This window comes from Cervus elaphus, chromosome 18 (genome assembly GCF_910594005.1).
Source record: "Cervus elaphus chromosome 18, mCerEla1.1, whole genome shotgun sequence".
NCBI classification, from domain to species: Eukaryota; Metazoa; Chordata; class Mammalia; order Artiodactyla; family Cervidae; genus Cervus; species Cervus elaphus.
The window spans coordinates 16,676,843-16,704,800 of NC_057832.1; the positions used below are offsets into that span (position 1 = coordinate 16,676,843).

General features: G+C 50.3%; 1 protein-coding gene across 4 annotated transcripts in view; it reads right to left on the reverse strand.

The window, feature by feature from the left end:
• The window catches only part of VWC2 (von Willebrand factor C domain containing 2), a 126,159-nt gene extending 106,237 nt beyond the window's left edge, over positions 1 to 19,922 (reverse strand). The window contains exons 1-2 of one of the 4 annotated variants that reach the window (XM_043873328.1): positions 19,575 to 19,922; positions 16,914 to 17,715 (exon numbers count right to left, since the gene is read on the reverse strand). In XM_043873328.1, coding sequence (XP_043729263.1) covers positions 16,914 to 17,612 — 699 coding nt within the window. In that variant the 5' untranslated portion in view covers positions 17,613 to 17,715; positions 19,575 to 19,922. Of the gene's footprint in view, positions 1 to 16,869; positions 17,716 to 18,957; positions 19,239 to 19,574 lie in introns of those variants that run through there. The other 3 variants (XM_043873327.1, XM_043873330.1, XM_043873329.1) reach the window with 3 other exon arrangements.
• Positions 19,923 to 27,958: the final 8,036 nt, after the last annotated feature.

Sequence of the window (27,958 nt, forward strand, 5' to 3'; positions counted from 1 at the left end):
TCAAACCAGTCAATCCTAAAGGAAATCAACCCTGAATATTTATTGGAAGGACTGATGCTGAAGTTACAATATTTTGGCTACATGATGCTGAAAGCTGACTCATTGGAAAAGACCCTGATGCTGGGAAAGACTGAAGGTAAGAGGAGAAGAGGGAGGCAGAGGATAAGATGGTTAGATAGCATCAATGACTCAGCGGACGTGAATTTGAGCAAACTCTGGGAGACAGTGGAGGACAGAGGAGTCTAGGGTGCTGCAGTCCATGGGACTGCAGACTCAGACACAATTTAGCAACCAAACAACAACATATTCTCTTACTTACCCAATGGACCAACTTCAAATCCAAATATGGAAGTTACCAGATGTGGACACACGCACGCTGCAGACTGGGGATTATGCAGGCCTGTGTCCTGGGACAGAAAGACAGGAACAGGCTGCCCAGGACCTACCACCAGATCCTCCAACCTCCACTGGCCAATCGCATAGGCTCCGTACCTAACAGAATCCTGTATCCCACAGAGACGTACAAAGGCATGCCTAAGTCATTCACCTCAGTGCCCAGTCTGGCTGGGGAGCTGAGAAACTAACAGAAAAGCAAACAATGGCAGATGCCAACTGAGCTGTACGCATATTACAACTCCTAAAGGCAAAGCTGTCACTAGGGGCTGGAGGGAGAGGAAGGAGTATAGACTGGAATGTGGGTAAGTCAGCTGCAGAAAAGGCACCAGGCAGAGAAGGGACACCATCAAGGCAAGGAGGATGTCTCACCGCTCCTCAGTTCCCTCCCAGGGCCAAGAACCTACCCTAAAGAGATACAGAAATCTAACCTGGTGAGAACAAACATTTCCTACCATCAGCAGAACTAAAAGACTTGTTCTAAAACCAAAGAACAAGAACTCAGTGTTGGTACATCTGAGTTTTATGTATATATTAGTCATTCAGTCATGTCTGACTCCTCATGGACTGTAGACCATCAGAGTCCTCTGTCCGTGGGATTTTCCAAGCAAGGATACTGGAGTGGGTTGCCATTGCCTTCTCCAGGGGATCTTCCCAACCCAGGGATATACTATGACTTTGTTTGGTTAATTATTCTGATAATCTTCAATTAAGGAACAAGTTGCCATGCAGAGATATGTACAAATTTTAACTTTTTTTTTTCAGGAGCAGTTTTTCAATAGTTTTTAAATAAAAACTAAAGTAAGTGTTTTCAAGTTGGGATACTATATCACTTTCTCATTTCATTTTTTTTTAATCTGCAAAACAACAATCTCAAGTTTCAAAATCAGAAAATTTTCTTAAAAGAAGAGAATTCCTCTGTTCACATAATATCTTTTCTCTCCCCTCGAATGGACAGTAAGTTCTTTAACAACCACTCTTTACTTTTCTGATGTTATATTTTCATAAGATAAAGTTATTTTAAGAAAAAATTTAATGTGATAAAAGTAAATGTTATCAAAACTAACAAAAAAGAGAGAGAGAAAGAAACAAGAGGCCCGAGCTAAAACTGCCCTTCCCTGAAAGGAGTCTGGGCTTGGCCCTGGATGACAGCATCCTCCAAAGCCACTGTCACGCTTTTGTCACCAGATGGCGAGAGTGTCCTTTCTAGCTGCTAAGTGTCTTCCCAAAAGTGCCCAGAGTCACACTCGTGAGCAGGATGCACTTAAGGGGAATCAAAAAGTCCCTTCTACTTAAACCACAGGTCTCATCAGCTTCTGACAACTGGGAGCTGGATTATTTTGGAGCTGGAGGAAAACGCAGGAGCAATGCTTTTCAACCCTTCTTTTGTATGGAGTGAACACACACCCGCATGGCTGATGAACTGCCAAGAAACCTGCTTAGCAAGTCAGGGCAGCGGCTGGAACTAGCGTCTGGTCAGGGCACTGGGTCATTGAGGTACCATCTTCATGAGTATGTCCTGGGCCACACTTCCTACTCTGACCAGTATCTCCTGACTCCTAGCAAGAAGCCTGAAAGATGCTATGTGGGTCCCAGCTTTGTTTTCAACAATTGCTTTGGACTAAATCCTTCCCCAGCCTTACTACAGGTTCCACACCTGAAGCTGTCTTAAATGAGAGCAAGGCCTCACTAAGCCCCTAAGCAGCAGAGGCCTGCCGGGGACAGGGGGGCACCAACCAGCAGCCTGCATCTTCCAGGCTCCCAGCGCTCTCTGAGCTCCAGCCCCGTCCGTCGGGGCCCGCTCCCTATAAGGCTCTGTGCCCTCCCCCACCAGAAGGACAGCAGCTCTGAAGTGAAGTGAATCTGATCCACAGCCAGCTTCCAGCCACCACACTAGCCAATGGCCTCACAGCTACAGCAAGCGGCTGCTTCCTCTGCCTTTAGAGGTTTTTGTTTTGTTTTGTTCTTTTTGTCTTTACCCTGGCTGTCAGAGAATGGATTCGCACATAAAGGGACTTAATTAAGAACTGTCCCCAGGACCTGTCAGTTTACAGTCTCAGGAAGAACACACCTTCACCCACCACACACACACACACACACACACACACCCCTTCACCCCACCCACACACACCTTCACCCACCACACACCCACACACACCTTCACCCACCACACACACACACCCCTTCACCCACCAGACACACACACACACACACACACACACACCTTCACCCACCACACACCCACACACACCTTCACCCACCACACACACACACCCCTTCACCCACCACACACACACACACACACACACACACACACACCCCTTCACCCACCACACACACACACACCTTCACCGACCACACACACACACACACACACACACACACACATACACACACACACAGCAGGTGAACAACAGTCTGACAACCTGACAAGGCCCTGCTTTCTTCTCAGGCACCAAAGACTGACTTCTCCTTTACAGTTTAGCTTGAAGCAGGACCCTCTGTCTAACATTTTTCAAAACTTCTTGTGACTAATTCCTTTGGATAAATACGGATCATGGGGGAACGCACTCACGCGGGGGAAGACATGGACAGTGTTTACATGGTGTATGTTTGCGGCAAGCAGTCAAACAGCTGGGATGAGAATGAAGAAGGCTGCTTCTTCTGGGATGAAGATCTCGACCTGGTGAATGTCCTGGAAGGGTCCCGATCGGACAGATTGCACAGTCAAATAAGATGCAGCAAAAAACCTGCTGGCCTCCTGTTAAGAGCTGAACATTTGTAAATTCATATGGTTAAAGTTCATGTGGCGAAGCTGTCACCCACAGTGTGATGGTCTCTGAGGGAGAGCCTGTGGGAGGTCATAAGGGTAAGATGAGGCCGAGCTCATGAGGGCGAGGCCCTCAGGGTGGGGTGTCCTCCTGTGAGAGGAGGAAGGCCCTCTCTCTACCGTGTGAGGACGCGCTGAGAAGGTGGCCGTGTACCAGACAGAGCTAGCAGAATCAGACCCCACAGGCATCTCAGTCTTGGACTTCAAGTCTCCAGAACCAGGAGAAGCCAATTTCTGTTGTTTCAAGCACCCAGTCTCATGTACTTCACTCTGGCAGCCTGAGCTAAGACACCACCTGTGCCCCCATTTCTGCAGTGGAGAGCGGGTGTGTCCACGTGGACCCAGCCTGGGCCTCCAGCTCTTGGCCTGCTGCAAACAGAGCTGGCAGAGAGGAGGTTGGGCTGACAAGGTCTGGCAGGACCCCAGGGCCACAGGCAGCCAGGCTCAGAGCCCCAGCCTGGACCCCGCTCCCAGTAGGGTGGGCCTCTCTCCTCCCACTTGGGATCACGGGTGATGGTGAGATTTGGATGGAGCAGCTTTAATGCTTTACCTATTCACAGATTTCTAAAATTAAGACCTTAATAGATAGGACATGAGGCCAACTGGGCATGATCACCCACTCGGGCCAAATGGAGGGAAAAGGCCAGGAGAGCAGTTCTGTTAAAGCCAAACTGGGACCTCCCTGGTTGTCCAGTGGTTAGGACTCAATGCTTCCACTGCCAGGGCACAGGTTCAGTCCCTGCTCGGGAACTAAGAGCCCACAAGTTGAGTGGTACAGCCAAAAAAAATTGAAAAGCCCAACTCCTTTTAAATAACGAGAGGATCTAAACTCTTTTGTTTTGGAATTAGCATAAAGGTTAAAGATAAGTAATCCTAAGGAGAAAGAAGCAATAAAATGAATGGGCTTCCCTGGTGGCTCAGCAGTATAGAATCTGCCGACAACGTATGAGACGCAAGAGACGTTGGTTTGATCCCCAGGTCAGGAAGATCTCCTGGAAAAAAAAATGGCAACACACTCTGGTATCCTTGCCAGGAAAAATCTCATGGACAGAGGAGCCTGGTGGGCTACAGTCCATGGGGTCACAAACAGTTGGATATGACTAAAGCAACTGAGCATGCACAGCCTTCCTTTAATATACAAAAACTAAGTGTCTTCCAAGAGCAGGCTTTTAAAAGATGGGTGTGAGGAGTGATGAGAGGATTGGTTTCCTTGGGGATACAAGTTCAGAAATGAGGCAGTGAAGTGGTGATAATAGGGGACCTGGCAAATGGAGAAAGTACTTAACACACTGAAGCCCACATGTGTATCTCGTCCTAACACACATACACGTACACAGACGCAAACAGAACCATGCTGCTTTCTTTCAGCATTCTTCACTTGAGATGGAAGTGATAACGCTTAAACGCTAGACGGGGAGAGATGAAGACCTCCAGAGGCGAGCTGACTCAGTGGAGCCGGAGGGAACAAGGGTCACAATTGCCAATGAGAAACTGGCCACGTGGACACATCGGAGGTTGGAGCCTGGCTCCCAGCAGCCTGCTCAGCTGTCAATCACCCAGCAAGTGCTGGACCACGGGCTGTGCCTGGAGCGCGGGCATCCTCAGCTCACACCTTTGGCCCCTGCCCTTCCCCTTGAAGCTCAGCCTCTTCCACAGCATCCTGCAGTTACAACAGGCCAGCCCAGCGGTTTCTCCAGTTAATGAGGTCCCTTTCCATGGAGGTTTAGAACACCATGGGGCTCACTCACAAGAAAGGGGCCATCTTTGCGCTCAGACACATCCCTGAGGGCAGACCATTCAGTTGTGTCAGTGGCCCCTCACTGTTACCCCCGGGCAAGATGAGCTTACTTCCTAGGCTCCCTGGAGGGCACAGGAAGCCTGAGGGGAACTCTGTTGCCAGCAGGAGGTGACCTGAGCTGAGTGGCTGACATCACAGCACAGTTTATCCCTCAGGCCACTGGCGTCCCCTGCTCCTCACAGGCCCAGGCAAAGGCAGCAGGCTTGTCAGAATTCTTTCTCTTCCTGCCTCCCAGCCCCTGACGTTTCTGCAAGTGTGACATGGCTGATCTGCTGGCCAGTGGGGGAAAAGGTGCTCCAGGCGGCCCTGCTCCCCATAGGAATGGACGGCCAGCATCCTGGCCCCCTGGCTTCCCTGCACTGGGGCCTGGGGGACAGAGATACCCCTACGACAGCGTCCATGGGCCGGGGGCCCTGTGTCCCCTGAATATAACTGTCAGCAATTCAAGAGTGTGACCAGGCTTAAAACTATGGCTCCTGACATCTTAACAGGGATGAATAAATACGAGTCCTGGCTTGTTGAAATGAACTTCATTTGTTTCAAGCCCTTTGAAACAAAACTATGGAGATAGATTTGGGGGACAAAAAACTCACAGAATTTAAAAGTAAAACGCAAGTAACAATTTTTTTTTTAAAGATTTTGTGACATGGGCCATTATTAAAGTCTTTTTTGAATTTGTTAAAACATTGCTACTGTTTCATGTTTTGGTTTTGGGGCCACAAGGCATGTGCAATCTTAGCTCCCCAACCAGGAATCAAACAGGTGCTCCCTGAGTTGAAAGGTGAAGTGTTAACCACTGGACCACCAGGGAAGTCCCCAGGGAATTTTTTAAGTTGGACCAGGGAAATGTAAACGACTGTGCCATGTCAACGTCCAACAAAAGCAAAGGCCCAAGACAGAAGGTCCAACCTGTCTGGTAGAGTGTGTGTTACTATTTATTTCTGAGCTGCCTCAGGAGCAGAAGGGCCATATCATTAAGAAGTGGCATCACTAGCTGTGGTTTTATACACGTGTATGTATATATATATATATATACACCTATATGCGTATATATATACTTAAATACATTATGTATGTGTGCGAGTGTTAGTCGCTCAGGTGTGTCTGACTCTTTGCCATCTCACGGACTATAGCCCACCAGGCTACTCTGTCCATGGAATTGTCCAGGCAAGAATACTGGAGTGGGTAGCCGTTCCCTTCTCCAGGGGATACTCCCAACCCGAGATCAAACACATGTCTCCTGCATTGCAGGCAGATTCTTTACCATCTGAGCCACCAGTTTTTGTCGTTCAGTTGCTCAGTCGTGTCTGACTCCTTGTGACCCCATGGACTGCAGCACACCAGGCTTCCCTGTCCCTCACTATTTCCCAGAGCTTGCTCAAACTCATATCCATTGAATTGGTGATGCCATCCAACCGTCTCATCCTCTGTTGTCCCCTTTTCCTCCTGCCTTCAATCTTTCCCAGGATCAGGGTATTTTTCAATGAGTTAGCTCTTTGCATCTGTCGGCCAAAGTATTGGAGTTTTAGCTTCAGTATCAGTCCTTCCACTGAATATTCAGGGTTGATTTCCTTTTGATTGACTGGTTTGATCTCCTTGCTGTCCAGAGACTCTCAAGAATCTTCTCCAGTACCACAGTTCAAAAGTATTAATTCTTTGGCGAAGCTCATGTAATATTATGTACACTTAATATATGTGTGTGTATAAACATATACACACACATATATCTTTCTTTAGATTTACTGGGACTCCTGAATCAGGAAATAGGGGTCTTTCAATGAGGAAGTCTCCAGCACTCTCTCTTCCTTTCCCCACATTCTCTGCTACCTCTTTCAAAATTCTAACTGCACATATGTTACCTTCTCTCTCAATCCTCCATGTACCCAAGCATGTCTTTCCTACATTCCATCTGTGCACCTGAGTTTCATTCTGGGCCACTTCTTCAAGTCTACCCCCAGGTTCACTAGATTATCTCAGAATCTGCATCTATCATCCTGCCAAACTCTCCCCTTGAAATAAAGGTTCTATCTGATTCCTTCCCCAAACTGATGAGTACTTTGGATATAGTGATATGGTTTACCCATCCAGTTTATTCCCACATTTATTTCCCTAGGCATAAAAAATAATTCTCATTTATATTCTGACACCTGAGTCTGATCTGACTGCTTTTTGTCTCAGCTGCTCTTTCTCCTTATGTGTTATTGTTATTTTGACATCGTATTCCTTGGAACTGTATTTGTGGGGAGTCTCTGAGGCCAGAGTGTTTGCCTCTGCCCGATACCTGTGGGCGCTGCCAGTCTGGGGCCCCTTTAAATGAAAATATTCCATGTGGATTATCCAAAACACTCAGGGAAGCATGACTATCCATGTCCACAGGAGGGCACATGCAACAGCTGACCGTGAGCCCCAGCTCTGCCCACACTGAGGCCGTCCAGGGGCTGTGTCTGCACTGCCCTCCTGCAAGACAGACTCTTCTGGGGAGCCTGCTTTTATGAGACATATCTTATCTGACTCTCTCCACCTGTGGTCCTGGACTTGCCACGTGCCCCAGCCTGGCCATAAGTACCAAGCGTCCAGGTCTCAGGCATCAGTGATGGCCCTCAGCCAGCCACCCCTGAAGCCAGCCACCCCTCTGGCTGACTTTCCTCTCTGGGTTCCGTTGTCCACCTCCAGAGACTAATTTCTCTGCGAGTGTGTGTGTGTGTGTCTCTTTTTGCCATTTCTGCTGTGCTTTTAAGAAGATGTGCTTTATTGTATGAAATCCAAGATTTCATGACTTTTGTAAAAACAGTGGGTTTTCAGGCTATGAGTCTTCTATATTCTCAAGCAAAATCACTTCTGCCATGATCAGAAATGCACAGAGCCTTAATTTTCCATTGCTCTGTTTTTCCAAGGGCCGAGGGCCTCCCTGAGAACTCGCAAGGCCACGGGCAGATGCCTGACATCATCGCTTTCTGCATCCATTCGAAAGGCACTCTGTGTCCTGGCCGCACCCCAGTGCCCGGCAGAAATAGAAAGAGAAGTGAAATCCAGCTGGCAGGATCTCAGCCTTGGAACAGATAAGCAGCAAGAAGGATTTCCGGCTACGTGGTCAGAACCATGCCATGAAGGATGGCTACATGGGCTGCAGACTTGAGTGGAAAACTGGATCCTTGATTCAAGCTCACAACTGTTCTATGTGAAACAGGCTTGGTCTTTCCTCCCGAAATCGGCCCCAGGATTCCTCTGCCATTTAAAGGCAAACCATCAACAGCCATGGGGTCTGAATGAGGGGCCTCCACCTACCTACCCGGCAGACACCCCTTTCCCCATGACCAACCTCTGGACACATCTGTCTCTGCAAGGTCCCTGCTCCGGAAGGACCCGGCAGTTTGTCACCGTATCACCAGGATCTAGGCCAATGCCTGCAAAGATTTATTCAAAAAAGTCTTTTTGAATAAATAAATGCAAGAATGAATTTTCTGTTGGGATGTATCAGATCTGAGAAGGAACTATGTGTGGGAACACACAGCCCCCTAGAGTCACCTCCTAACAATGAGGACCTTCTTCATGGGCCATCCTCCTGGAGACCAAGTGCCTCGCTGGAGGCAGGACCACTCCTGAGACGCTCACCCTCCAGGCCACAGGGGCAGCAGGCTTTTGCGCTGCTGTTTGTACGGAGCTCTGTGGGTTCTCACATCTCTTACCTCCTTCCTATAACGTGAGAGACAAGCAGGATCCTCTCTACAGTTTCCTACCAGCTCATAAGGAGGCTCTGTTGCCTGGACTTCCCCGTTGGCGCAGTGGTAAAGAATCTGCCTGCCAATGCAGAAGTCACGGGTTCGATCCCTGGGTTCGGAAGATCCCCTGGAGGAGGAAATGGTAACCTGATGCAGTATTCCTGCCTGGAAAATTGCATGGACAGAGGAGCTTGGCGGGCTGCAGTCCATGGGGTTGCAGAGTTGGTCATGACTGAGTGACAGCATGCAGGACTAACATCCTTGGGCATAGAACAGGGCTCACAGCGACTTCAAGGACTCTCTCCCTGAAGTTCTAGAAACTGCCTATCCATGCCAACTGAAGAGCAAGGCTGGAGATGGTGGCTCGGGGCCCTGAGCCTCCTCTGATGCAGGCTGGCCTGTTTGATCTTGGAGAAGTTACTGCTTTTATATGGTGACACCTCTTCACTTGTGAACAGAGAGCATCACAAAGCCACATGACTGCAGGACCATGGGAAAGTCAGGACAGGGGGGAGATGGTCTCCTAGGGGAGCCAGTGCCCTTCTCAAGGAGCAGCTTGGCCCTGGCAGATGGCTACCATCTGGGACTCCCCCTGTTCTCATGACAGGCTGGCAATTGAAGTATCTGTATGAACCTCTCACTTGTTAAATGTCTGCTCCAGCGACACAAACAGCTGATGTTCTGCGAGCCGAGCAGAGCGCCTCCCTGGGCCAGGAATGGTTGTCAGGACATCCGTCTGTCCCCCCTGGCCTGATGACCTTTCAGGTCCTACCCCCCGGTCAAGATCTGGAACCCACTGGAACCTTCCTCCTTGCCCTCAGGGAGCTCCTGGGGCTCAGAGCTCATGTTCTCTTTACAACTCAAGATTTCATACTTTGAAGCCCACAGATGCTCATTTTGTTCCCTATGGCTTTGTCCCCTGTGTTATAAGAGAAACATAACATACATCCACGCAAACACAACCAAATGCATTCAGTGTTTACCAGGCCAGTATAAGCCTTTCCTTCTCCAGGTACCAGACATTCTCCCAGCCACACACAAAACGCCCCTCCCTCCCCTGGGGTCAGGAAGATAAGCAGGCAAGACTGGAAGGAAAGGTCTAACAGACCAGGACTCAAATCCTGACCCGCCCCCCACCCCACCACCCCCTGCAAGCCCCGTTACTGGCTTGATGACTTTCATCAAGTTACTTAAATGTTTTGAAACTTAGTTTTCTCTCCTTAAAAACAAAAAACAAAAAACAAAAAACACCAACTCATCAGCCTATTGTGTAAACCACACCCTCAACATATAAAACATATAAGCCCTGGATAAATGTTGGTTTTCTTCTTCTTGTCATAAAAGACTAAACTTTTAGGTTAGCAGATATTGGTCCTGTCTAAAACGTCTGTAAGACAATTGGGCCACGCCAAAAGGTCCTTAAAATTTGGTCCTGTCCAAAGAATCCAGGCCAAATGATTTGGGACAGGACCAAACAGCAGTTACTTTTTCCTTTTCTAATGAATATAGTTGATTTACAATTCTGTGTCAGTTTCTGGTATACAGCAAAGTGATTCCATTTTATATATATATAAATATCAATATATATGTATATATAACTTTTTCAGATTCTTTTCCATCATTGGTTATTACAAGATACTGAATATAGTTCCCTGTGCTATAAAGTTCTTGTTAAATAATTATTTTACATATAGTAGTGTGTATTTGTTAATCCAAAACTCGTAAATTATCCCTTCCCCAGCCTTCCCCTTTGGTAACCATAAGCTTATTTTCTATGTCTGTGAGTCTATTTCTCTTTTGTAAATAAGCTCATTTGTATCATTATTCTGGGGATTCTACATATAAATGATATCAATATCATATGATATTTGTATTTCTCTGTCCGACCTTCACTTAGTGTGATAATCTCTAGGTCCATGCATGTTGCTTCAAAGACCTCTTGGCATGGAGCAAATATCTTTTGAAAGTTTTGGACTGGACCAAGTGATCATGCAAATATCAAGGACATTTTGGCATAGACTGGACATCTTATGGACCAGAGTTTTTAGGAAAGTTTTGGATTTGAACAACTGTCCTGCGGGAACTTTTATAGCACTTATCTCATATGTGCATACAAAGTACCATGTGGAACAGGTAAAAAAAGCAGTCATTCACATTAAGTTTCTCCCACTGAGTTAGGGACACATCCGAAAGGTCTTGCTCTCCAAATAAAATCGTTACCACTTAAATGGCTTTAGACAGAAAGGCAGAAACTAAGAAGTCCAGAATTCATCAAATCTTACTAGGAACCAAAGCAAACTCAGTGGTAGCAACAGCACACACGTGAAACCGACTTCCAGAAAAGAACGTCCACTTAACACAACTCAGTTCACTTTCCTCTGCAAAGGAAAACAATAATGGTATCATTTTGATTTAAGTAGCATCAGTAGAAAGAATGTAAATCCTATTTGACTAAAAACATGGAGAATAGTGTCTTTGTCCTTCTTGGCACTTTCTCATAATTGCATTACAGATCTGTTGAGATGGTGCTTTTGATTCCAAATTTCATGTAGGTTGTTTTTCCATTAATAAACTCCTAGAAAGGAGATTTTGTAAGAAGTCAGATGCTGAGGCCCCAGGAAAGGCATGTAACTCAGCGGTCCCCAATCATCTCACATGACTCCCTCATTCACTGATTTCCTGTCCAACTTTCCACAAGCTTTGAAAGACAGCCTAGCAAGGAGCACGTATTAATAATTCATTTTCTCTTTTCTTCAAAGGCTTATACAATTGCCAATCAGAGCTCCTGATCTGCCATAATAACCAGTGTGGACACACAGAACTGATGTCATTCCAACAAAAGCAAAGTGGAAGTTCAGTTCTCCTAAGTGGCATTATCTAGGGGAGTCACACATTCCATGAGATTCTATGAAACAGGGAAACACGCTTGCAGACCCCAATTCTCTCTTCACAGTCCCCCAGAAATCAGGATTCCCAGGGGAACAGGTTCTGCTGTTGCTCAAAATGGAGTCATTTTTTAAAGAAAGAATTTCACGTTAGACTTGCTGTCGGTCTGCATGGAAGTTCTCAGGGGCAAATTTAAAAGCGAGGCCCTCACATGACACAAGCACCCACTGACTTAAGGAGCACGATAATTCCTAAAATGGGCTCAGAACGGAACAGACACCAAATCATCGTGACCTGTGTGGGCAGTTTCATTATGTTTTATTTATGTTAATCCAGCATTTTGTGTACTACCCGTCACTCTGCCTTTTCTATGAATTCATTCTTCCAATCACTCTTGCTGATGCATCCTTGTCCCACCACACTCTATACCTCCCTGGACCCAAGCCTATGAGGTCAACTCTGATCACTGACACCCGATGTTACAGGCTGGACTGGGTCCCCTCCGAGATTCAGATGTTGAAATCCTAAACCCAAGAGCTCAGAATACGACTGTACTCAGAGACAAGGTCTTGACAGAGGCAGTCAAGGTGAAATAAGGTCATACGAGTGGGCCCTAATCCAGGATGAGTGGTGTCCTTATAGGAAGAGGTGATCAGGACAAGATACACACAGGGGGATGACCACGCAAGGACACGAGAAGACAGCCATCTACACGCCCAGGAGAGAGGCCTCGGGAGAAACAGCCCCACCCATAGCTTGATCTTGGACTCCCAGCCTTCAGGGCTGTGTGACAATAAACTTCTACTGTCGAAGCCACCGCGTCTGTGGCATTTTGTTAAGCAAACAGAACAGTGTTCATGTATAAAAAATATAAACCAAGAGACAGGCTTCCTTACTCAAAGTTGGAGACTTGTTGGTGTGAGAACAGGATACTTTAGGTATGATTTGAGAGGCAATGGAAGACATTCTAGTAGAAACTATGTTTTTATCTGGATATACAAATGAAATTGCGAACAACCCCTGGATGAGGGTATTACTCTAAGTATTATTAGCAGCTCAATGGTATTTCATTGAAGAGTGAGGTCTTCAGCCGACATCTGCCCAAGATCAACTAGGCTGTAAGGAAGGAAGGTTTTAAAGGGGTAAAGAGCCTGGAGAGAAGCAAGAGACAGACAAGTACAGAGAAAACTGGGCAGAGAGTGAAAGTGAGGACTCTGTGGGGCCCTCCCTAGTACAAAAACCCTTCTGTGCTTTCTATTTCTCCTTGGTAGGACACAGATTTCAGCCTCCAAGACCTTCCCTGAGTTCCAAAGAGCAGATTCAAACACCAATAATTAGGGGCATGAGGAATGCAAAAAGGAACAGTAGTGCAGATGGAGGAGGGCCCTGGTTCCTCCTGGGGCATGGACACAGACCTCAGATATATATCTTTGAATTCCTTTGCAGGAACTAAGGCACCCGCCTTCCTGGACAATGGTAACTTCAGGCTGAGCACAAAATTCCTGGAGCACCGCCCTGTGATCTCACTACCAACCAATCAGAGGAGGGTTACACACCCAGCAGCCTGCCTCCCAAATTTTGTCAATAAAATGTTGTCCTAAACCCCTCTCCCTCCCTGTTCTCCTTGCATTGTTGTTTAGTCACTCAGTCGAGTCCGACTCTTTGAGATCCCATGGACTGCAGCATGCCGGCCTTCCCTGTCTGTCACCAACTCTCGGCGCTTGCTCAAACTCATGTCCATCAAGTCGGTGCTGCCATCCAGCCATCTCATCCTCTGTGGCCCCCTTCTCCTCCTGCCTTCAACCTTTCCCAGCATCAGGATCTTTTCTAATGAGTTAGCTCTTAGCATCAGGTGGCCAAAGTACTGGAGCTTCAGCTTCATCATCAGTCCTTCCAATGAGCACCCAGGACTGATCTCCTTTAGGATGGACTGGTTGGATCTCCTTGCAGTCCAAGGGACTCTTAAGAGTCTTCTCCAACACCACAGTTCAAAAGCATCAGTTCTTTGGCACTCAGCCTTCTTTATGGTCCAACTCTCACATCCATATATGACAACTGGATGCATGGCCCTGCCATAAATACACCTTTATATCTGCTCCAAACTCTGAGGTTTCAGTTGGTCTGGCTCCAGTGTGTGCCTGACACAGTGACTGCAGACAGGCCCCCAAGACAGAGATCCACAGGAGGGCTGGGAGGAGTGATGTTCTGCCCGGGGCCACCTGCACATCACAGACACAAGGATCACTTCTGTCAGGCTCCCAGTCTCCACCAGTAATCTCCTCTCTCTCAGAAAGTAGAGTACAGACTGCCAAAGCGCCTGCATGCCTCAGGGAAAGTGGACCAGAACCAGCCTCCCTTTCACCTCCAATTTTGCCATGGTCAGCAGTGTTTCATGCATGACCCTTGAGACCACAACCTCCACTGAACTGCATTTTTTTTTCAGAGAAGACCCCAAAGCTTCAGATATAAAATGATTTCCTTTTCTGTTTTCTCTACTATGCAACCTGCAAGCCCTGACGGATCTCCTGGAAGCCCAGCGGACCCAGACGAGGCACAGGAGCAAACCCCATGGACTCACAGCTGACCCTGCTTAGTTGCTCAGTTGTGTCTGATTCTTTGCGACCCCATGGACTGTGCAGCCTGCTAAGCTCCTCTCTTCATGGGATTCTCCAGGCAAGAATACTGGGGTGGGTAACCATTCCCTTCGCCACTGCATCTTCCTGACCCACGGACTGAACTCAGGTCCCCTGCATTGCAGGTGGATTCTTTACCACTGAGCTACCACAGCTGACCCTAAACCCTTCTAAGCTCAACCTCCCGACACCCCTGGCAGAGCCCTGCATCCTTTTGGTCTTGGAAGGAAACGTGCACAAAGCCACACTAAATCAGGGAAACACCTAGAAATGTTCCTGATACTAACAGAAATGAACAAGCATGATGTATACAGTGAAATCTTTATGCAATTGTACATGTCATAGGAGCAGGAATATAGTGGAAATTTTGCGGCAGCTGCTCAACCCTCATGCATGTGTCATCCTAGCAGCTGGTAATGATTGGATGAAAGTTAAGAATGAAGTGTCACTTGAAGATGAAAGATGCACTTAATACCCTAAAAATAGCTTTATTAATATTTTGATTCTTCCCGAGGTAATCATCTCTCCAAACTCCCTTTTCTTGCTAAAATCTCCCATCTCCAGAGTGGGAAACACATTCCACTTTCATTTGTTCATTCTCATGCTTAGTCGTGTCTGACTCTTTGCGACCCTATGGACTGGAGCCCTCCAGGCTCCTCTGTCCATGGGATTTCCCAGGCAAGAATTCTGGAGTGGGTTGCCACTTCCTCCTCCAGGGGATCTTTCAGACCCAGGGATCAAACTTGGGTCTCCCGCATTGCAGGCAGATTCTTTACCAGCTGAGCTATCAGGGTAGGCACTAATTTTTGGAAATAGGAATCCAACAGGAGATTCCCCCACCAACCATACGCACAGACAGTCCATGGCATCCAGCTTTTAGCAATGAATAACTCAAACAGATTTGAATTCTTCCTTCTGCCTGTGATGGCTGCTCTGTGATGTGTTTGGGCTTCTGAGATCAAAATGTTAGTAACTCCTCAGCCTACCTCGTGGGATACATAAGAAATGATTATGTTACTACGCACAGTGCAGACAATAAATACTATTAATTAAAAACTCCTTGTCTTAGATCTTATAACACTTTCTTATGAACCTGAAACTACAGGGAACTGTTTGACCACAGCACCATTCTGGCCAACACAGAAGGTAGCTCCTATGGGTCCCATCAGCTCCCAGGGCCAGCTTTGCTTCTGCACTTCCGGGCTGCACCCAAAACATCTGGAGAGGCATCTGCCTGGCTCTTCAGTCCTCTAGGAGAATTTGAGGGCAGAGTTCCTGACTTCTGTTGTATGGCCAAGGGCCTGGTTCCTATAAAGTTCTCATCAAAGTTGTCTGGTTCTCCAAAGGGCCGAAGCCAAGCAAGCCATGTTTGCCTGGAGTTAGACCCTGAATGTCAGGTGGTTAGAACTCCAGGGAGCCTTAAGGAATGGCTAGCCTTACTTTACAGATGAGGGGAAAGACAGTCTTTCTACAGCACTCAGGAATTCATTCCTGAAACTCACTACCTGCTGTCACACTCTGGCCACATTCTCAATCTTTAGATCTCAGGCTCTGCTCTGGAGACCCTGGAGGAGATTCCTCCCCATCTGCCTCTTCGCTCAGCTTTGGGGGCTGGAGGTCCCAGGACACCCTCTGCTGCCCAGGAAAACATTGGCATGCCAAGTCAACTGGCCAAGTCCAGGCAGGCCAGCGGCTGAGCCAACCCTGGAGGGCTGGAAAAGCTGCTCAGTGGTGCAGGTGGTCTTCCAGGGCCGCTAGTGAAGAAGCAGGGCTCTGGGGGGAGTTAGCCCCTGGCCAGTACAACCACTGGGCAGTATCTCCATCCAGCACCCCGTGGAGCTAGGCTTTAGGTTTAAATAGAGCCTAGAGTATGAAAGCAGCCTTGAGGCACCGAATCTGCTTCTTACCAGCTGCCTTGCCCTGGACACCTTATTTAAATATTCTGTGTCTCAGTTTCCTCTTCTCCATCAGCTGGAGATAACAGATCATATTCGACTTTATAGCCTGGCTTGAGGTCTAAGTAAGTTAGTATAGGTAGAAATGCAGCCCGGGGGTGTGATTTTACTGTAGGCACTCAGGAGACAGCACTGCTAATATTATGGCCAGTACTTACCTAAAAATAAAACCATTTTTAAAACCACAACCTGGACTTCTTTTTGCCATGGCCCATATTTTGGCATCCAATCAGCAAGCATTTTGTTTTGTTTTAATTTCTAGAACATCTGCCTGATACCCAGCACATAATCCAGGGAAATCGCTTATTTATATGAATAGTCTCCCTTAATGGACTATTAACTGAAGAATACATCCCAAAGAGCAAGGCAAATTGCCCTGTGTTTGAAAACAGGGTGAACATTTCAGCAGCAACACGTTTAACTCCGGAGCAGCCAATTCAGGTTAAAAGCGCAGCCAGCACTTTTGCCTGGGCTTTGGTGCCACGGGGCTTTACTCTAAGGAAACCCTTTTGGAGCAAACGCATGTCAGCCGGGCACGTGGCTTTCAAAAATTACCTCTGCACTGAACAAGAGAGGGGACACGGGCACAGCGCCGTCCACCTCTGAGAACCACAGGGCGCCTCTTCTCCAAAGTAGGGGCGAGGAGCCAGCTCACCCGCTCCGGGGACGTGCAAAGTCGGCCGGGCGCTGGCCTCTTACCACGAACTCCTCCAGGGTCTGGTAGGTCCTGCCCCGGAAATCGCAGTAGTTCTTCCTCTCCTTGCACTGCGGGCAGCACTGGCTCGTGTCGACGTGTATGCAGCGCGGGTGCAGCCGCGGGCACTCGGGCTGGGCACACAGCGGCCCCTCCTCGGTGCACAGGCACGGGCAGGCCGAGGGCCCCGGGGCAAACTTCTCCCCGATCGCGTACACGAAGCCGCTCTCGTCCACGCAGCCCTTGCCCCGGTAATCCGGGTACGCGTACTCCTCCGGCGGCTCGGGCGTGGGCTCCGACTCCGGACGCGCCACGTCCTGGGCGGCGGCGGCCGGGGGCTCTTCGTGCGGGGTGTCCCCGCGGGGCCGCCCCGGCAGGTCCCCGGCCCCGGCGCCCCCGCCCTGGGCGGCCCAGGCCTGCTTCTGCCTGCTCCACGCCTCCCGGCCGGCCAGCCCGCGGCCGCTCTTGCCCTTCCAGTCCCGGCCGCCGCCGCCGCCCTCGTCCCTCGCCGGGCGCCCCAGCTCGCTCACCCGCCCCGGGCCGTCCCGAGACGCGTGCTCGCGCTTCTCCTGGCCCGGCCGCTCCGGCGCCTGGGCCAGCTTCTCCAGCGGGATCCTCGGGCTGCACAGGGCCACCATCAGGCAGCAGGTGAGCAGGAGGGAGCTGGACAGCGCGCCAACTGCCATCGCAGTGGAGCTGGGCATTCCCTACCGCGTCCCGGCGGGCGGGCGGGCGGGGAGCGCGGCCGAGGGGCGAGTCGCATTCACAGCCCGGGGGCGCGCCGCCGCCAGCCGGGAGCCGCCGTCCCTGCGGAGAGAACAGCAGCACAGCTGAGCCCCGCGGCCCGCGCGCGCCCGGCCCCCGCCCGGCCCCGAGCCGCCCGACCCCGAGGCTCCCTAGCTGGACTCGCCGGACCACGAGGGCGGGGGCTGCATTCCCGGCGCCCGGGCGCCGCCGGGGGTCCTACAGATCCCAGACTGCGGGCCTGGACACGGAGGCGAGTCCCAGAAAAACACCACCCCGCAGTGTGCCCCCTGTCGTCGTTATTAGCGGGTGGTGGAGCGCTGGGGCTGCAGCGAGCTGGGCCCGCGCCCCCTGCAAGGCTCGGATGGAGCCACATAACTCCAGCGCCTGGCGCCCCTCTTCTGGTTCCGGCCACACTTCCCCAAAGGTCGCGCAGTGGAGAATTCCGCAGTGGAGTGGACGGTGAAGACTGTGCAGAAAAATAAGAGGGAAACCCTTCCTCGCTTGCCTGAGGGCGTTTGGGGAAGAGAGGAGGGAAGGAAGAGAAGAAACCTGGCCGGGCCCTGCGATTCATCTGAACAACTTTTCAAACGCCGCCAGTGCGGGGCGCAGACGCCCCTTCCCCGCCCTCCAGCTCAGACCCGGCTGGCTGCCGGGGGAAGAAGGTCCCCGACTATCCCCCAGCCCACCCCCAGTTCCCGGCTGCGGGTCGGGGATTCGCAGGCTTCTCTTCCTCCGCCAGCCACCGGGCAGCGGCTCAGCGACTCAGGGCGCAGACCAGATACCCCTGTGTGAGTCGCAGCGCTCAGTCTCCTAATTTCTTGGACCCTGGAGGGGGTCGTGGCGGTGGAGCAGGAGGGCCCGGTAGACAGAAGGTGTGCAGTGGAGGAGGCTGGAGATGCAGGGCGGGGGCGAACGCCCCTCAGTCTCCCGGTCTCCGGAAACCTCTCTGGTTCCCAAACTTTCTGCGGCCCAAAGGGGCCGACAGAACCCTAGACTACACGCTGCAGGGTACTGGCCGCCCAGCCTCTCTCCACCTAGCCGTCCAACTCCCCAGATCTGTGCGCCCCGGAGTGGTTTCCTCCGCCTCCCCACCCTCTTCCAGTAAGCAGGGTTCGTCTGTGCCCTCTGCTCATTTCCAGTCCCAGCCGGGTGGACCTCAGCCCGGGCGATCACCCATATTTACAAACTTGGGGCCTGGGGTGAGGGGACTCCTCCTGAGCAGCAGGGAGGCGGAAGGGCGCCCGGGGCGCGGACACCCAACATGCATCTTCATCCCCGAGGGCGGGCGCCCAGCCTACATACATGAGCGCAGGGCGCCGGCCGGACGCGGGGCTCGCGGCGGGCTCAGGGGCAGCAGCGGCGGGCACGGACCCTGGGCGCCGGCGCCCATCCTCCGGCCGGCGAGGGCCCGGAGCGGAGCGCACGGCGGAGAGCTCAGCCCCACCTGCGCGCGCTCCGCCCGGCGCGTGCACTCGGCTAGGGCGTCTCCGCGGTCTGGCTCGTGGCGCCGGCGGCCGGGAACCGTGGCCCCAACTCGCGTCAGTTTCTGCGCCGCCTTCCGCCGCTCATCCTCCGATCTGGTCCCAGCGTCTCCGCCACGAATCGCGCCCCGGGGCGCCCCAACTCGTTCTTGCTCTTCTCGGGCAGGCGCGGAGAGCTCCCCGGACGAGGCAGCCGGGAGGCTGGGGTGTCCGCGGCGCGTAGGAGGCAGAAGAGACGCCCGGAGCGCGGCGGGCGACGGGCCCCGAGGCCGGAGTGGGAGCCCTCGCTCCCGCCTCTCCTGCCGCAGCCGCCTCCCGCCGCGCGCGCTCCCCGCCCTCCTCTGCGGCCGCGGTTTGGGAGGCGTCGCCGTGGCGGCCGGCGCTACCCGGGGGTGGAAGACCTCCCGCCCCGCCGCCCCCCTCGCGGCCGAGACCCACCTGTCAGTCTCCCGCGCAGCCGCCTCCCCACCTCCGCCGCCGGCTGCCATCCTCCAGCCCTGTCATTCACCCTCCGCTGGACCTTCCATCTGGGCTTTTTCCTTTCCTTTATTCCTCCCTTCAATTCCTTCCTTCCTAATTGGCCCCCTCTGGCTTTCCTCCCCGCGGACAGCCTGTTCTTGCGACTGTTGAAAAACCAGAACCAAACTGTGTTCAGTTTGGAATTCGAAGGCCGTGTTAGCTTAGCTTAGCAGCTTATGGGGAGTTTTTTTTTCTTTCCCTCCTCTCTTCACATTCAGAAACCCAGAAGTATAGGCGTGTAAGGGTCAGAAACCCATAACAATGCGTGCTGCCCATCGCTCTTCTCCTCCACTCCCCACCCCCACCCCGTCCCGCTGGTCCCCTTTCCTGGGGTGACAGACTTCTGTCACCGAATAGAAACGTCTGCCAGGTTAACTTCTCTGGAATGCTAAGCTTAAGTCCAGCAGAAGCCTGTGTGGTTCAGACTTGTTTTTACTCTTTGATCGGATAGGAAAAGGAAAGAGAAAAGGAACCTGTTCAAATTAACCCCTAAAATGAAATTGTTTGTAGAGAGGTGTGTTCCCAGGCAGTGGTTCCTACTGTGTCATCTTAAAATCACTGACAATACTCAGCTGTGTAAACACACCTTTATCCTACAAGGTCAGGCCTTGGCCTGGGGCTGGGTGTTTGAGAGCAGTCACCTTCCTCCTCCGCAGGAGATTTGGCTGGATCCCTGGGTGGGGAAGATCCCCTGGAGGAGGGCATGGCAACCCACTCCAGTATTCTTGCCTGGAGAATCCCACGGACAGAGGAGCCTGGTGGGCTACAGTCCACGGGGTCCCAAAGAATTGGATATGCCTGAGCAGCTAAGCACTCACAGCACCCGCCTCCTGACAGTTAACAAAGCATCTGAATGAACTGCAGAAAGGCCCTCCCCCAGCCACAGAAAGGCTGGGCAGAAGACGTTTCTCCTGGTTCACCAAGCCAACCTCCTGCCACCATGGCCACCCTTCCCCCCCGCCAAGCCCTGCACCAAAAAAGAGAAAACCAGGTGGGTGGAGCATTTCAACATCCAGAAAGATTTAAGCCCTTCTGCCTTTGCATCCTCACTTCAAAAGACTGGTCACACTGGCCTGTGGGACTGAGCAGCCTGGCCACCCAATCATTTCACATCATGTTTGTTTTTGTTTTAACACCAAGGACTCTCAGATGGTTACACTGGTGTAACCCCTAGTGGATGTGACTAAGAAGAGTAAAACTTTAATGGTATGTGCGAAAGATTCTACTTCTAGCTAACAAGTTGGTTGGGGGTCCAATGGAGGGAATCACGAAGCCTCGTCTGATCTCACCCCAGTCACAGAGCACTTGAACCAGAAGCCTTTGTGCCTCCGTGTGTGGGCACAGTGGGGCACTGTGGTGAGACATGATGGCCCTCACAGGGGCCTGACAAAATGAGGGGTTAATTATACTGCCCAGTGTCCCAACTCTACCTTATGGCAGGAACTAACTCTCAGGGGTGCTGTGAGAGGGCAGATGAGATGAGGGGAGAAGCAGTTTTAGAAGGATTTCTGTCCTTAGTGGAGAACAATATTCATGCCATCTTGATTAGCTGAGAAATTCAAGGAAATATCCGAGAAATAAAGGGGAATCCGATCCCCTTTCTGTCTCTCTGTCTCTCTCTTTCTTCCCTTCTCCTCCCTCCCCCTTCCTCCTTCCCTCTCTCTCCCTTCCTCTCTTTCTTCCATCCTTTCTCAATTTTTTGTCTTCCTTCCTTCTATCCTTTCTTTTACCTGAGTTCTTCTCAGGTTGCAGAGTAGAAGGGAGCGGCAGAGGAATTTCTGGCGGTGGAGTAAGGTGACGAGGTCTCATCAGGTCCTACTTGGGGCAGCTTTGTGATCTCAGACGATTCACCTGCTGTCTCAGGGTCAACATGTCTCCTCTTTAAAAGAAAGAAGAAAAAAAAAAAAAAGGAAGAAAAAAAAAAAGCGTCTCTGGAAGAAGAAAAAAAAAAAGGCATCTCTGAGTAGGTAGCAACCCCAAAGAGCTTTGAGACCATGGCATGTTTCTGCCCCCCTGAACCTGTAGTAACTGACTTTTTTTGTCTTAAACCATCCAACAGAAGTCCTGAGTCTGTGAGTCTGTCCACAGCCCCCGGGCCCATCCTGAGCAGCAGGCAAGGTGGACGGGTTCCAGTCCAAGTTCAGAGTTGCCGCGTCCTCAGCGTTTGTGTCTCCTGAGGTTTAACTCGTTTACTTTCCTTTTCATCAAGGCTTGTTTCTGTCTCTGTCACAGGCCTTGTAGCAGCAGACTGTGTCTTAGCTCTGGGGTGTCTGCACACACCTTTGAAAAGGTGGCTTATTAAACCAGGGGCTCTTGCTGGCCTTGATTCATCTGTCGTGCTTTCAGCCCCAGAAGCAGATGAGGAGGGAGGGGTAGGAAGAGCTGGGAGAACCGTGCTTACGACTCACACAATCCTGGGCATGTTCACAGCCGTCGCATTCATTTCCTGCGGCATGCCTGGTATAAGGGGCACCATTACTGCTTGCTGTTTTGCCAGTGGGGAGCCACGCCTCAAGGAAGCTGTGAGCTGGCTAAGGTCCCAACTCACAGGGCAGAGCCGGGTGACCCCGGAACCTCAGACCCTAACTCCAGGGCTCCTGGGCCAGCACCACAGCTGCCTTGCTGGTGCTCTGTGACTTAACTGTCCATGTCACGGAGTACTCCTCAACTTCCCAATCCAGCCGATCCCTCGTGACTTCACATCCCGGGTCCAACTCTCCCAAGGGCACACGGTGGCAGAGGGGATGGGAGGATCAGAGCGGGCTGTGTGCCCTGTGGTCAGCTCCGGGGACATCCTTGTGGTCACGTGTGTAGACCAGCCCAAACTAACCTCCCTAGGGGCTCAGTCTGTTTCTGCCGAGGAATCAGGGACAGAGTGATACCTGCATAACTGAAGGAAGGTAACTCCTTCGAGGAAAGAATTAGACCAGATGCACTGGAAGGGAGGGGTATAAGGAGATAAAGTGGCAAGTGATGTCATGAAGCTTGGGTCTGCTCCCAACTTCCCTAGAGGGGTGAGACAGGGTCGATGCGGGACTCCAGGGGAAGACGTGGTGTCTGCGGCTTCAGAGTAGAAAAGAGACTATGGGATGAGGTTACATGCGTACGTGCCAGTCACTGCAGTTGAGTCCAACTTTTTCCTAGGCTATGGGCTATAGCCCACCAGGCTCCTCTGTCTGTGGGACTCTCCAGGCAAGAATACTGGAGTGGGTTGCCATGCCCTCCTCCAGGGGATCTTCCCAACCCAGGGATGGAACCCTCATCTCTTATGTTTCCTTCATTGGCAAGTGGGTTCTTTACCCTAGTGCATGTGGGAAGCCCATGTGATGACGTTAGGATGAACAGATAAACAGCCATGGTACAGAGGGTCTGATGGAAACTAGAAAGTGGATGGATGCCTGGGGGCCTAGCATCTTGTGCATTTTCTCCACAAGCAAAGAGCTGATTGGGATGCAGGGAGAGCTTCTCCAGAGGTGGCCGTGGATGGGAGGGTGCTGCCAATACTACCAACCCTACTGGGAGGGGATGCAGAGTCATTTCTGTGGGAAGGAGAGCCTTCTGGAAACTCCTCTTCCAGTAGAGACAGGGCAGAAAATGCAGAGCTTTGAACCTCTCACTACATCCTGCTGGCTCCTGCCTGTCTGGGTCCAACACCTAAGGGTTGCCTTTATTGAGTTCACACCTTTGCTAAATTTGCATTTATCCTGAATTCTGGTCTTGGGCCAGGGAAAAGCCATAAAATCTCCGACTTTCCAAGCTGGAGGGGCTGAAAGCCACTTGCAGCTGAAATCAGGGGCAGCCGGATGTTTGTGGTCGGGCAGAAGGCTGAGCACTAACTCAACCTAATGAATGAGAGAAGCCACCTTGGACACTCAGATGCCTTTTAATAGTTGTGCCCCGAGCAAGCCTGGCTGTTAGGGAGCCACCAGTTAAAGTTCTCTGGATCAGGCTACACGGGCAGCAGCTCCATCCCACTCAGCCTCTGATCCTCGGCCAGAGCCTAGAGTTACTGCTCCCGGGCTGGCCGCTGCCTGATTGCCCCACACCTTGGGGCTCATCCCTCCAGCTGTTCTGCCCAAAGTCAGCAGCATCTGCTCAGATAATCAAATGGATGACTTACAGGCATTCTTCTGAAGTCAGTGGCAAAGCATGTTTCTTGAAAGGTGGCCAGGAATCCATTTCAAATACACTGTAAAGACCTGCACCGCATTTACACCCCAGACCCCCCAGACCACAGACACTTGGACCCATATAGAAGTTTCCAAAACAATCCTAATGGAACCAGGGCCCCTCAGAATTGATTGGTCTGAGAAGGACAAAATGGGGTCATGGATTTCTGCTGGTGCAGGCAGTGCTCTTGGAGGAAGGGCCTGGGTGGAACAGAGGTGAAAAGCCTTGAGCCCAACTCCGTACGGTTTTCCTCCTCCTTTTGGACAGTTCCGAAGGAGGCAGCCTGTCAGATGCCCATTCTGGGCAGGGTTTTCCTTGCAATTGATGAAGGGAGTCTGGGGTCCACTCTGGAGCACTTCTGAGATGGGGTGTGTTTTCACATGACTGCATCTTTGGCGCCTGGTCTTCCCAGGAGTCGGGCACCAGACGGGGCCATGGCACAGCCAGAGACCTAGCTCTGTTTATACTCTGCTCCTAGGTCCCCCGGAGTGGGATGAGAGCCCAGCATAGCAGGAAGCGGAAGACCTAAATAGACATTTCTCCAAAGAAGACAAGCAAATGGTCAAGAGGCACATGAAGAGATGTTCAACAGCGCCATAACTATTGTAAAAATGTAAATAAAAACTATGAGCCATCGTAACACTCCAGTCAGAATGGCCTTCATCAAAAAATCCACAGACAATAAGTGCTCCAGAGGGTGTGGAGAAAAAGGAACCTCCTGTGCTGTTTGTGGGAGTCTAAATTGATGCAGCCACATTGGAGAACAGTATGGAGGTTCCTTAAAAACTAAAAATAGAGGTACCACGTGATCCAGCAATCCCACTCCTGGGCACTTTTCTAGAGAAAAACATGGTCCGAAAGGATGCATGCTTCCCAGTGTTCACTGCAGCACTGTTTAGCCAAGACACGAACACAACCTAAATATCCGTCAACCAAGGAATGGATAAAGAAGGTGTGGTATGTATATACACTGGAATATTACTCAGCCATAAATATTACTCAGCAACATGGATGAACCTAGAGATCTTCATACTGAGTGAAGTAAGTCAGGAAGAGAAAGACGGACACCATATGATATCACCTATATGTGAAATCTAAAAAAAAATAAGGGGGATACGAAAGAGAGATTCACAGAGAATGCACTTATGGTTACTGGGGTGGTGGGGGAGGGTGGAGGAAGGAATAGTTAGAGAGTTTGGGATGACATGTTCATACTGCTATATTGAAAACAAAGGAAAAGAAAGCAGAGTCCAGAGCAGAGGGTATCCCCGAGGATCAGTCCCACCATTGGGTCAGTGCCACAGATACCTTGTGTCTTTGGTAGAGTCAGGCACCTGTCTTCCTTGGATGACTTCTTCCCTGGACTCCAGGCTGAGTGGCCTCTTGATCCTTCCATGGTATGCCAATCTCCGGGGGATCTCAGCACTCTCCAGATGTCATGAGCTTCTGGAGTCACGGACAGGAGGGGGATAGACCCCCAAGAGAATCATTTTGGAAATAGTGGCCCAGAACACTACTAGGGCTCAGACTTGGGCTTCTGACGTGAGCATGTATGTCACAACGATCATAAGGAAGTGCTTCCTCACCCCAAACTACTTCCAAATAGACCCCGAACATGGGAACATCCAGACATCTGGGACTTAGGGGTACAAGGACGGTGACTGAGTCATAAATCTGAGATAAAAGCAGAAGGAGATGGTTTAAGCACTAAACCATGTCCTTAAACCAGGAGGAATCAAGGACCCAGGGAGACTGTGAGAAGCCTGTGATGGGCAGGATGTCAGTCAATGTCATCCATCATGTATCTCATGCTAACAGTCCGTGACATCCTGCTGCACAGACAGCTTTCCCTGGAGTCCATTTCTGCTGGTCCTCCTGGGCTAGGGGGTGGTGATTTGGACCTGCAAACCAGAACAAGGCTGATATCATATGATGGCCCCCGCAGGGCCGAGAGCTTTTTATTTTCAAATCTCCATTCCTGAGCATTTGCAGAACAGTGTAGCTTATACTTGTTTAATGAGTTCCACAGCCCAACCCCCTTACCATAAGTCACTTCTGTATCTCCAGCTCCTGCGGCCTCTGCAGTATGTAGCCGGGTTGTGACAAACGTTGGTCAGATGAATTAGGGAAGAATCCAGACAGTGTGAGCTTTGAGGGTTGTGCCTTGCCTGAATCTCTTGCGACTCCCCAACCTCCACACTAGGCTGAGTCTCTCATCGCAGTCCTACAGGTGAACTTGAGGGTTTCCAGACTTGCTTTTGCCCTCACTAGAGAATGTGCAAGTTAGGTTTATCTCCAGCTATTGAGAGAAACTCCTTTCTTCCAGCACCAGCAAAAGGAAGAGTGTAACTTCTCTGTGGTCTTGAGCCGAGAAGAAGCCTTGTCCACTGCTTGGTTGTCACCTCTGTGTCTTTTTCCTCCCACTTTCCTGCAAGATTCAAGAAAGAAATCCTTTAAGGAGTCAACTGAGGGTTGAGGGGTGCAAAACCTGGTCCCCACCACTGGTCAGTAAAGAGTCAGTCAGGTATCCACCAAAGTTCAGTCCTTGGTCCTTGATTCCTCCTGGGGTAAGTGCCAACCCCTGATCATTTCCTTCTACTTTTCACTGACTGGTCAGTAAAGAGTCACTTAGATGTCCACTGAAGTTGGATAGCCTGCAAGGGTTCCCCACAGTATACTTGTGGAGTTGGTCCTCTGTACATCTGTACTCCGTCTTATTTTTTACATCAATATATTCAACTGGGTCCATTATTCCCAACAGCCTCATTCTAGCTTCCTGTAAATTGGCTCACCAGTGGCTGTTTGTTTCATCTGGAGATGTGAGGAGCACAGATTTGCCTTTCTGTGACCCAAAGTGGGCCATCTCAGTGCACTACTGCTGGTTTGCTTCCAGGTGGAAACCAATTCACCCCCTTCTCCTCCCACCTTCAATCTTTCCCAGCATCAGGGTATTTTTCCAATGAGTCAGTTCTTTGCATCAGGTGGCCAAAGTATTGGAGTTTCAGCTTCAGCATGAGTCCTTCCAGTGAATTTTTAGGACTGATTTCCTTTAGGATGGGCTAGTTGGATCTCCTTGCTGTTCAAAGGACTCTCAAGAGTCTTCTCCAACACCACAGTTCAAAAGCATCAATTCTTTGTCGCTCAGCACTCTTTATAGTCCAACTCTCACATCCATACATGACTACTGGAAAAACCATAGCTTTGACTAGATGGACCTTTGTTGGCAAAGTAATGTCTCTGCTTTTTTTTTTTTTAATGTCTCTGCTTTTTAACATGCTGTTCGGTTGGCCATAACTTTTCTTCCAGGGAGCAAGCATCTTTTAATTTCATGGCTGAAGTCACCATCTGCAGTGATTTTGGATCCCCCCAAAAATAGTCACTTTTCCACTGTTTCCCCAACTATTTGCTATGAAGTGATGTGACCAGATGCCATGATCTTAGCTTTCTGAATGTTGAGTTTTTTTTTTTTTTTTTTTTTTTTATTCATTTATTTGGGTGCACCAGGTCTTAGTTGCAGCATGTGGGATCTAGTTCCCTGACCAGGGATTGAACCTGGGCCCCCTGCATTGGGAGCTCAGAGTCTTAACCACTGGGCCAGCAGGGAAGTCCCTGAATGTTGAGTTTTAAGCCAACTTTTTCACTCTCCTCTTTCACTTTCAAGAGGCTATTTAGTTCTCCTTTGCTTTCTGCCATAAGGGTGGTGTCATCTGTATATCTGAGGATATTGATATTTCTCCCGGCAATCTTGATTCCATTTTGTGCTTCATCCAGCCCAGTGTTTCTCATGGTGTACTCTGTATGTAAGTTAAATAAGCAGGGTGATAATATACAGCCTTGATGTACTCCTTTTCTTATTTGGAGCCAGTTTGTTGTTCCATGTCCAGTTCTAACTGTTGCTTCTTGACCAGCATACAGATTTCTCAGGGGGCAGGGCAGTCTGGTATTCCCATCTCTTGAAGAATTTTCCACAGCTTGTTGTGGTCCACCCTGTCAAAGGCTTTGGCGTAGCCAATAAAGCAGAAGCAAATGTTTTTCTGGAACTCTCTTGCTTTTTTGATGATCCAAAAGATTTTGGCAATTTGATCTCTGGTTCCTCTGCCTTTTCTAAATCCAGCTTGAACATCTGGAAGTTC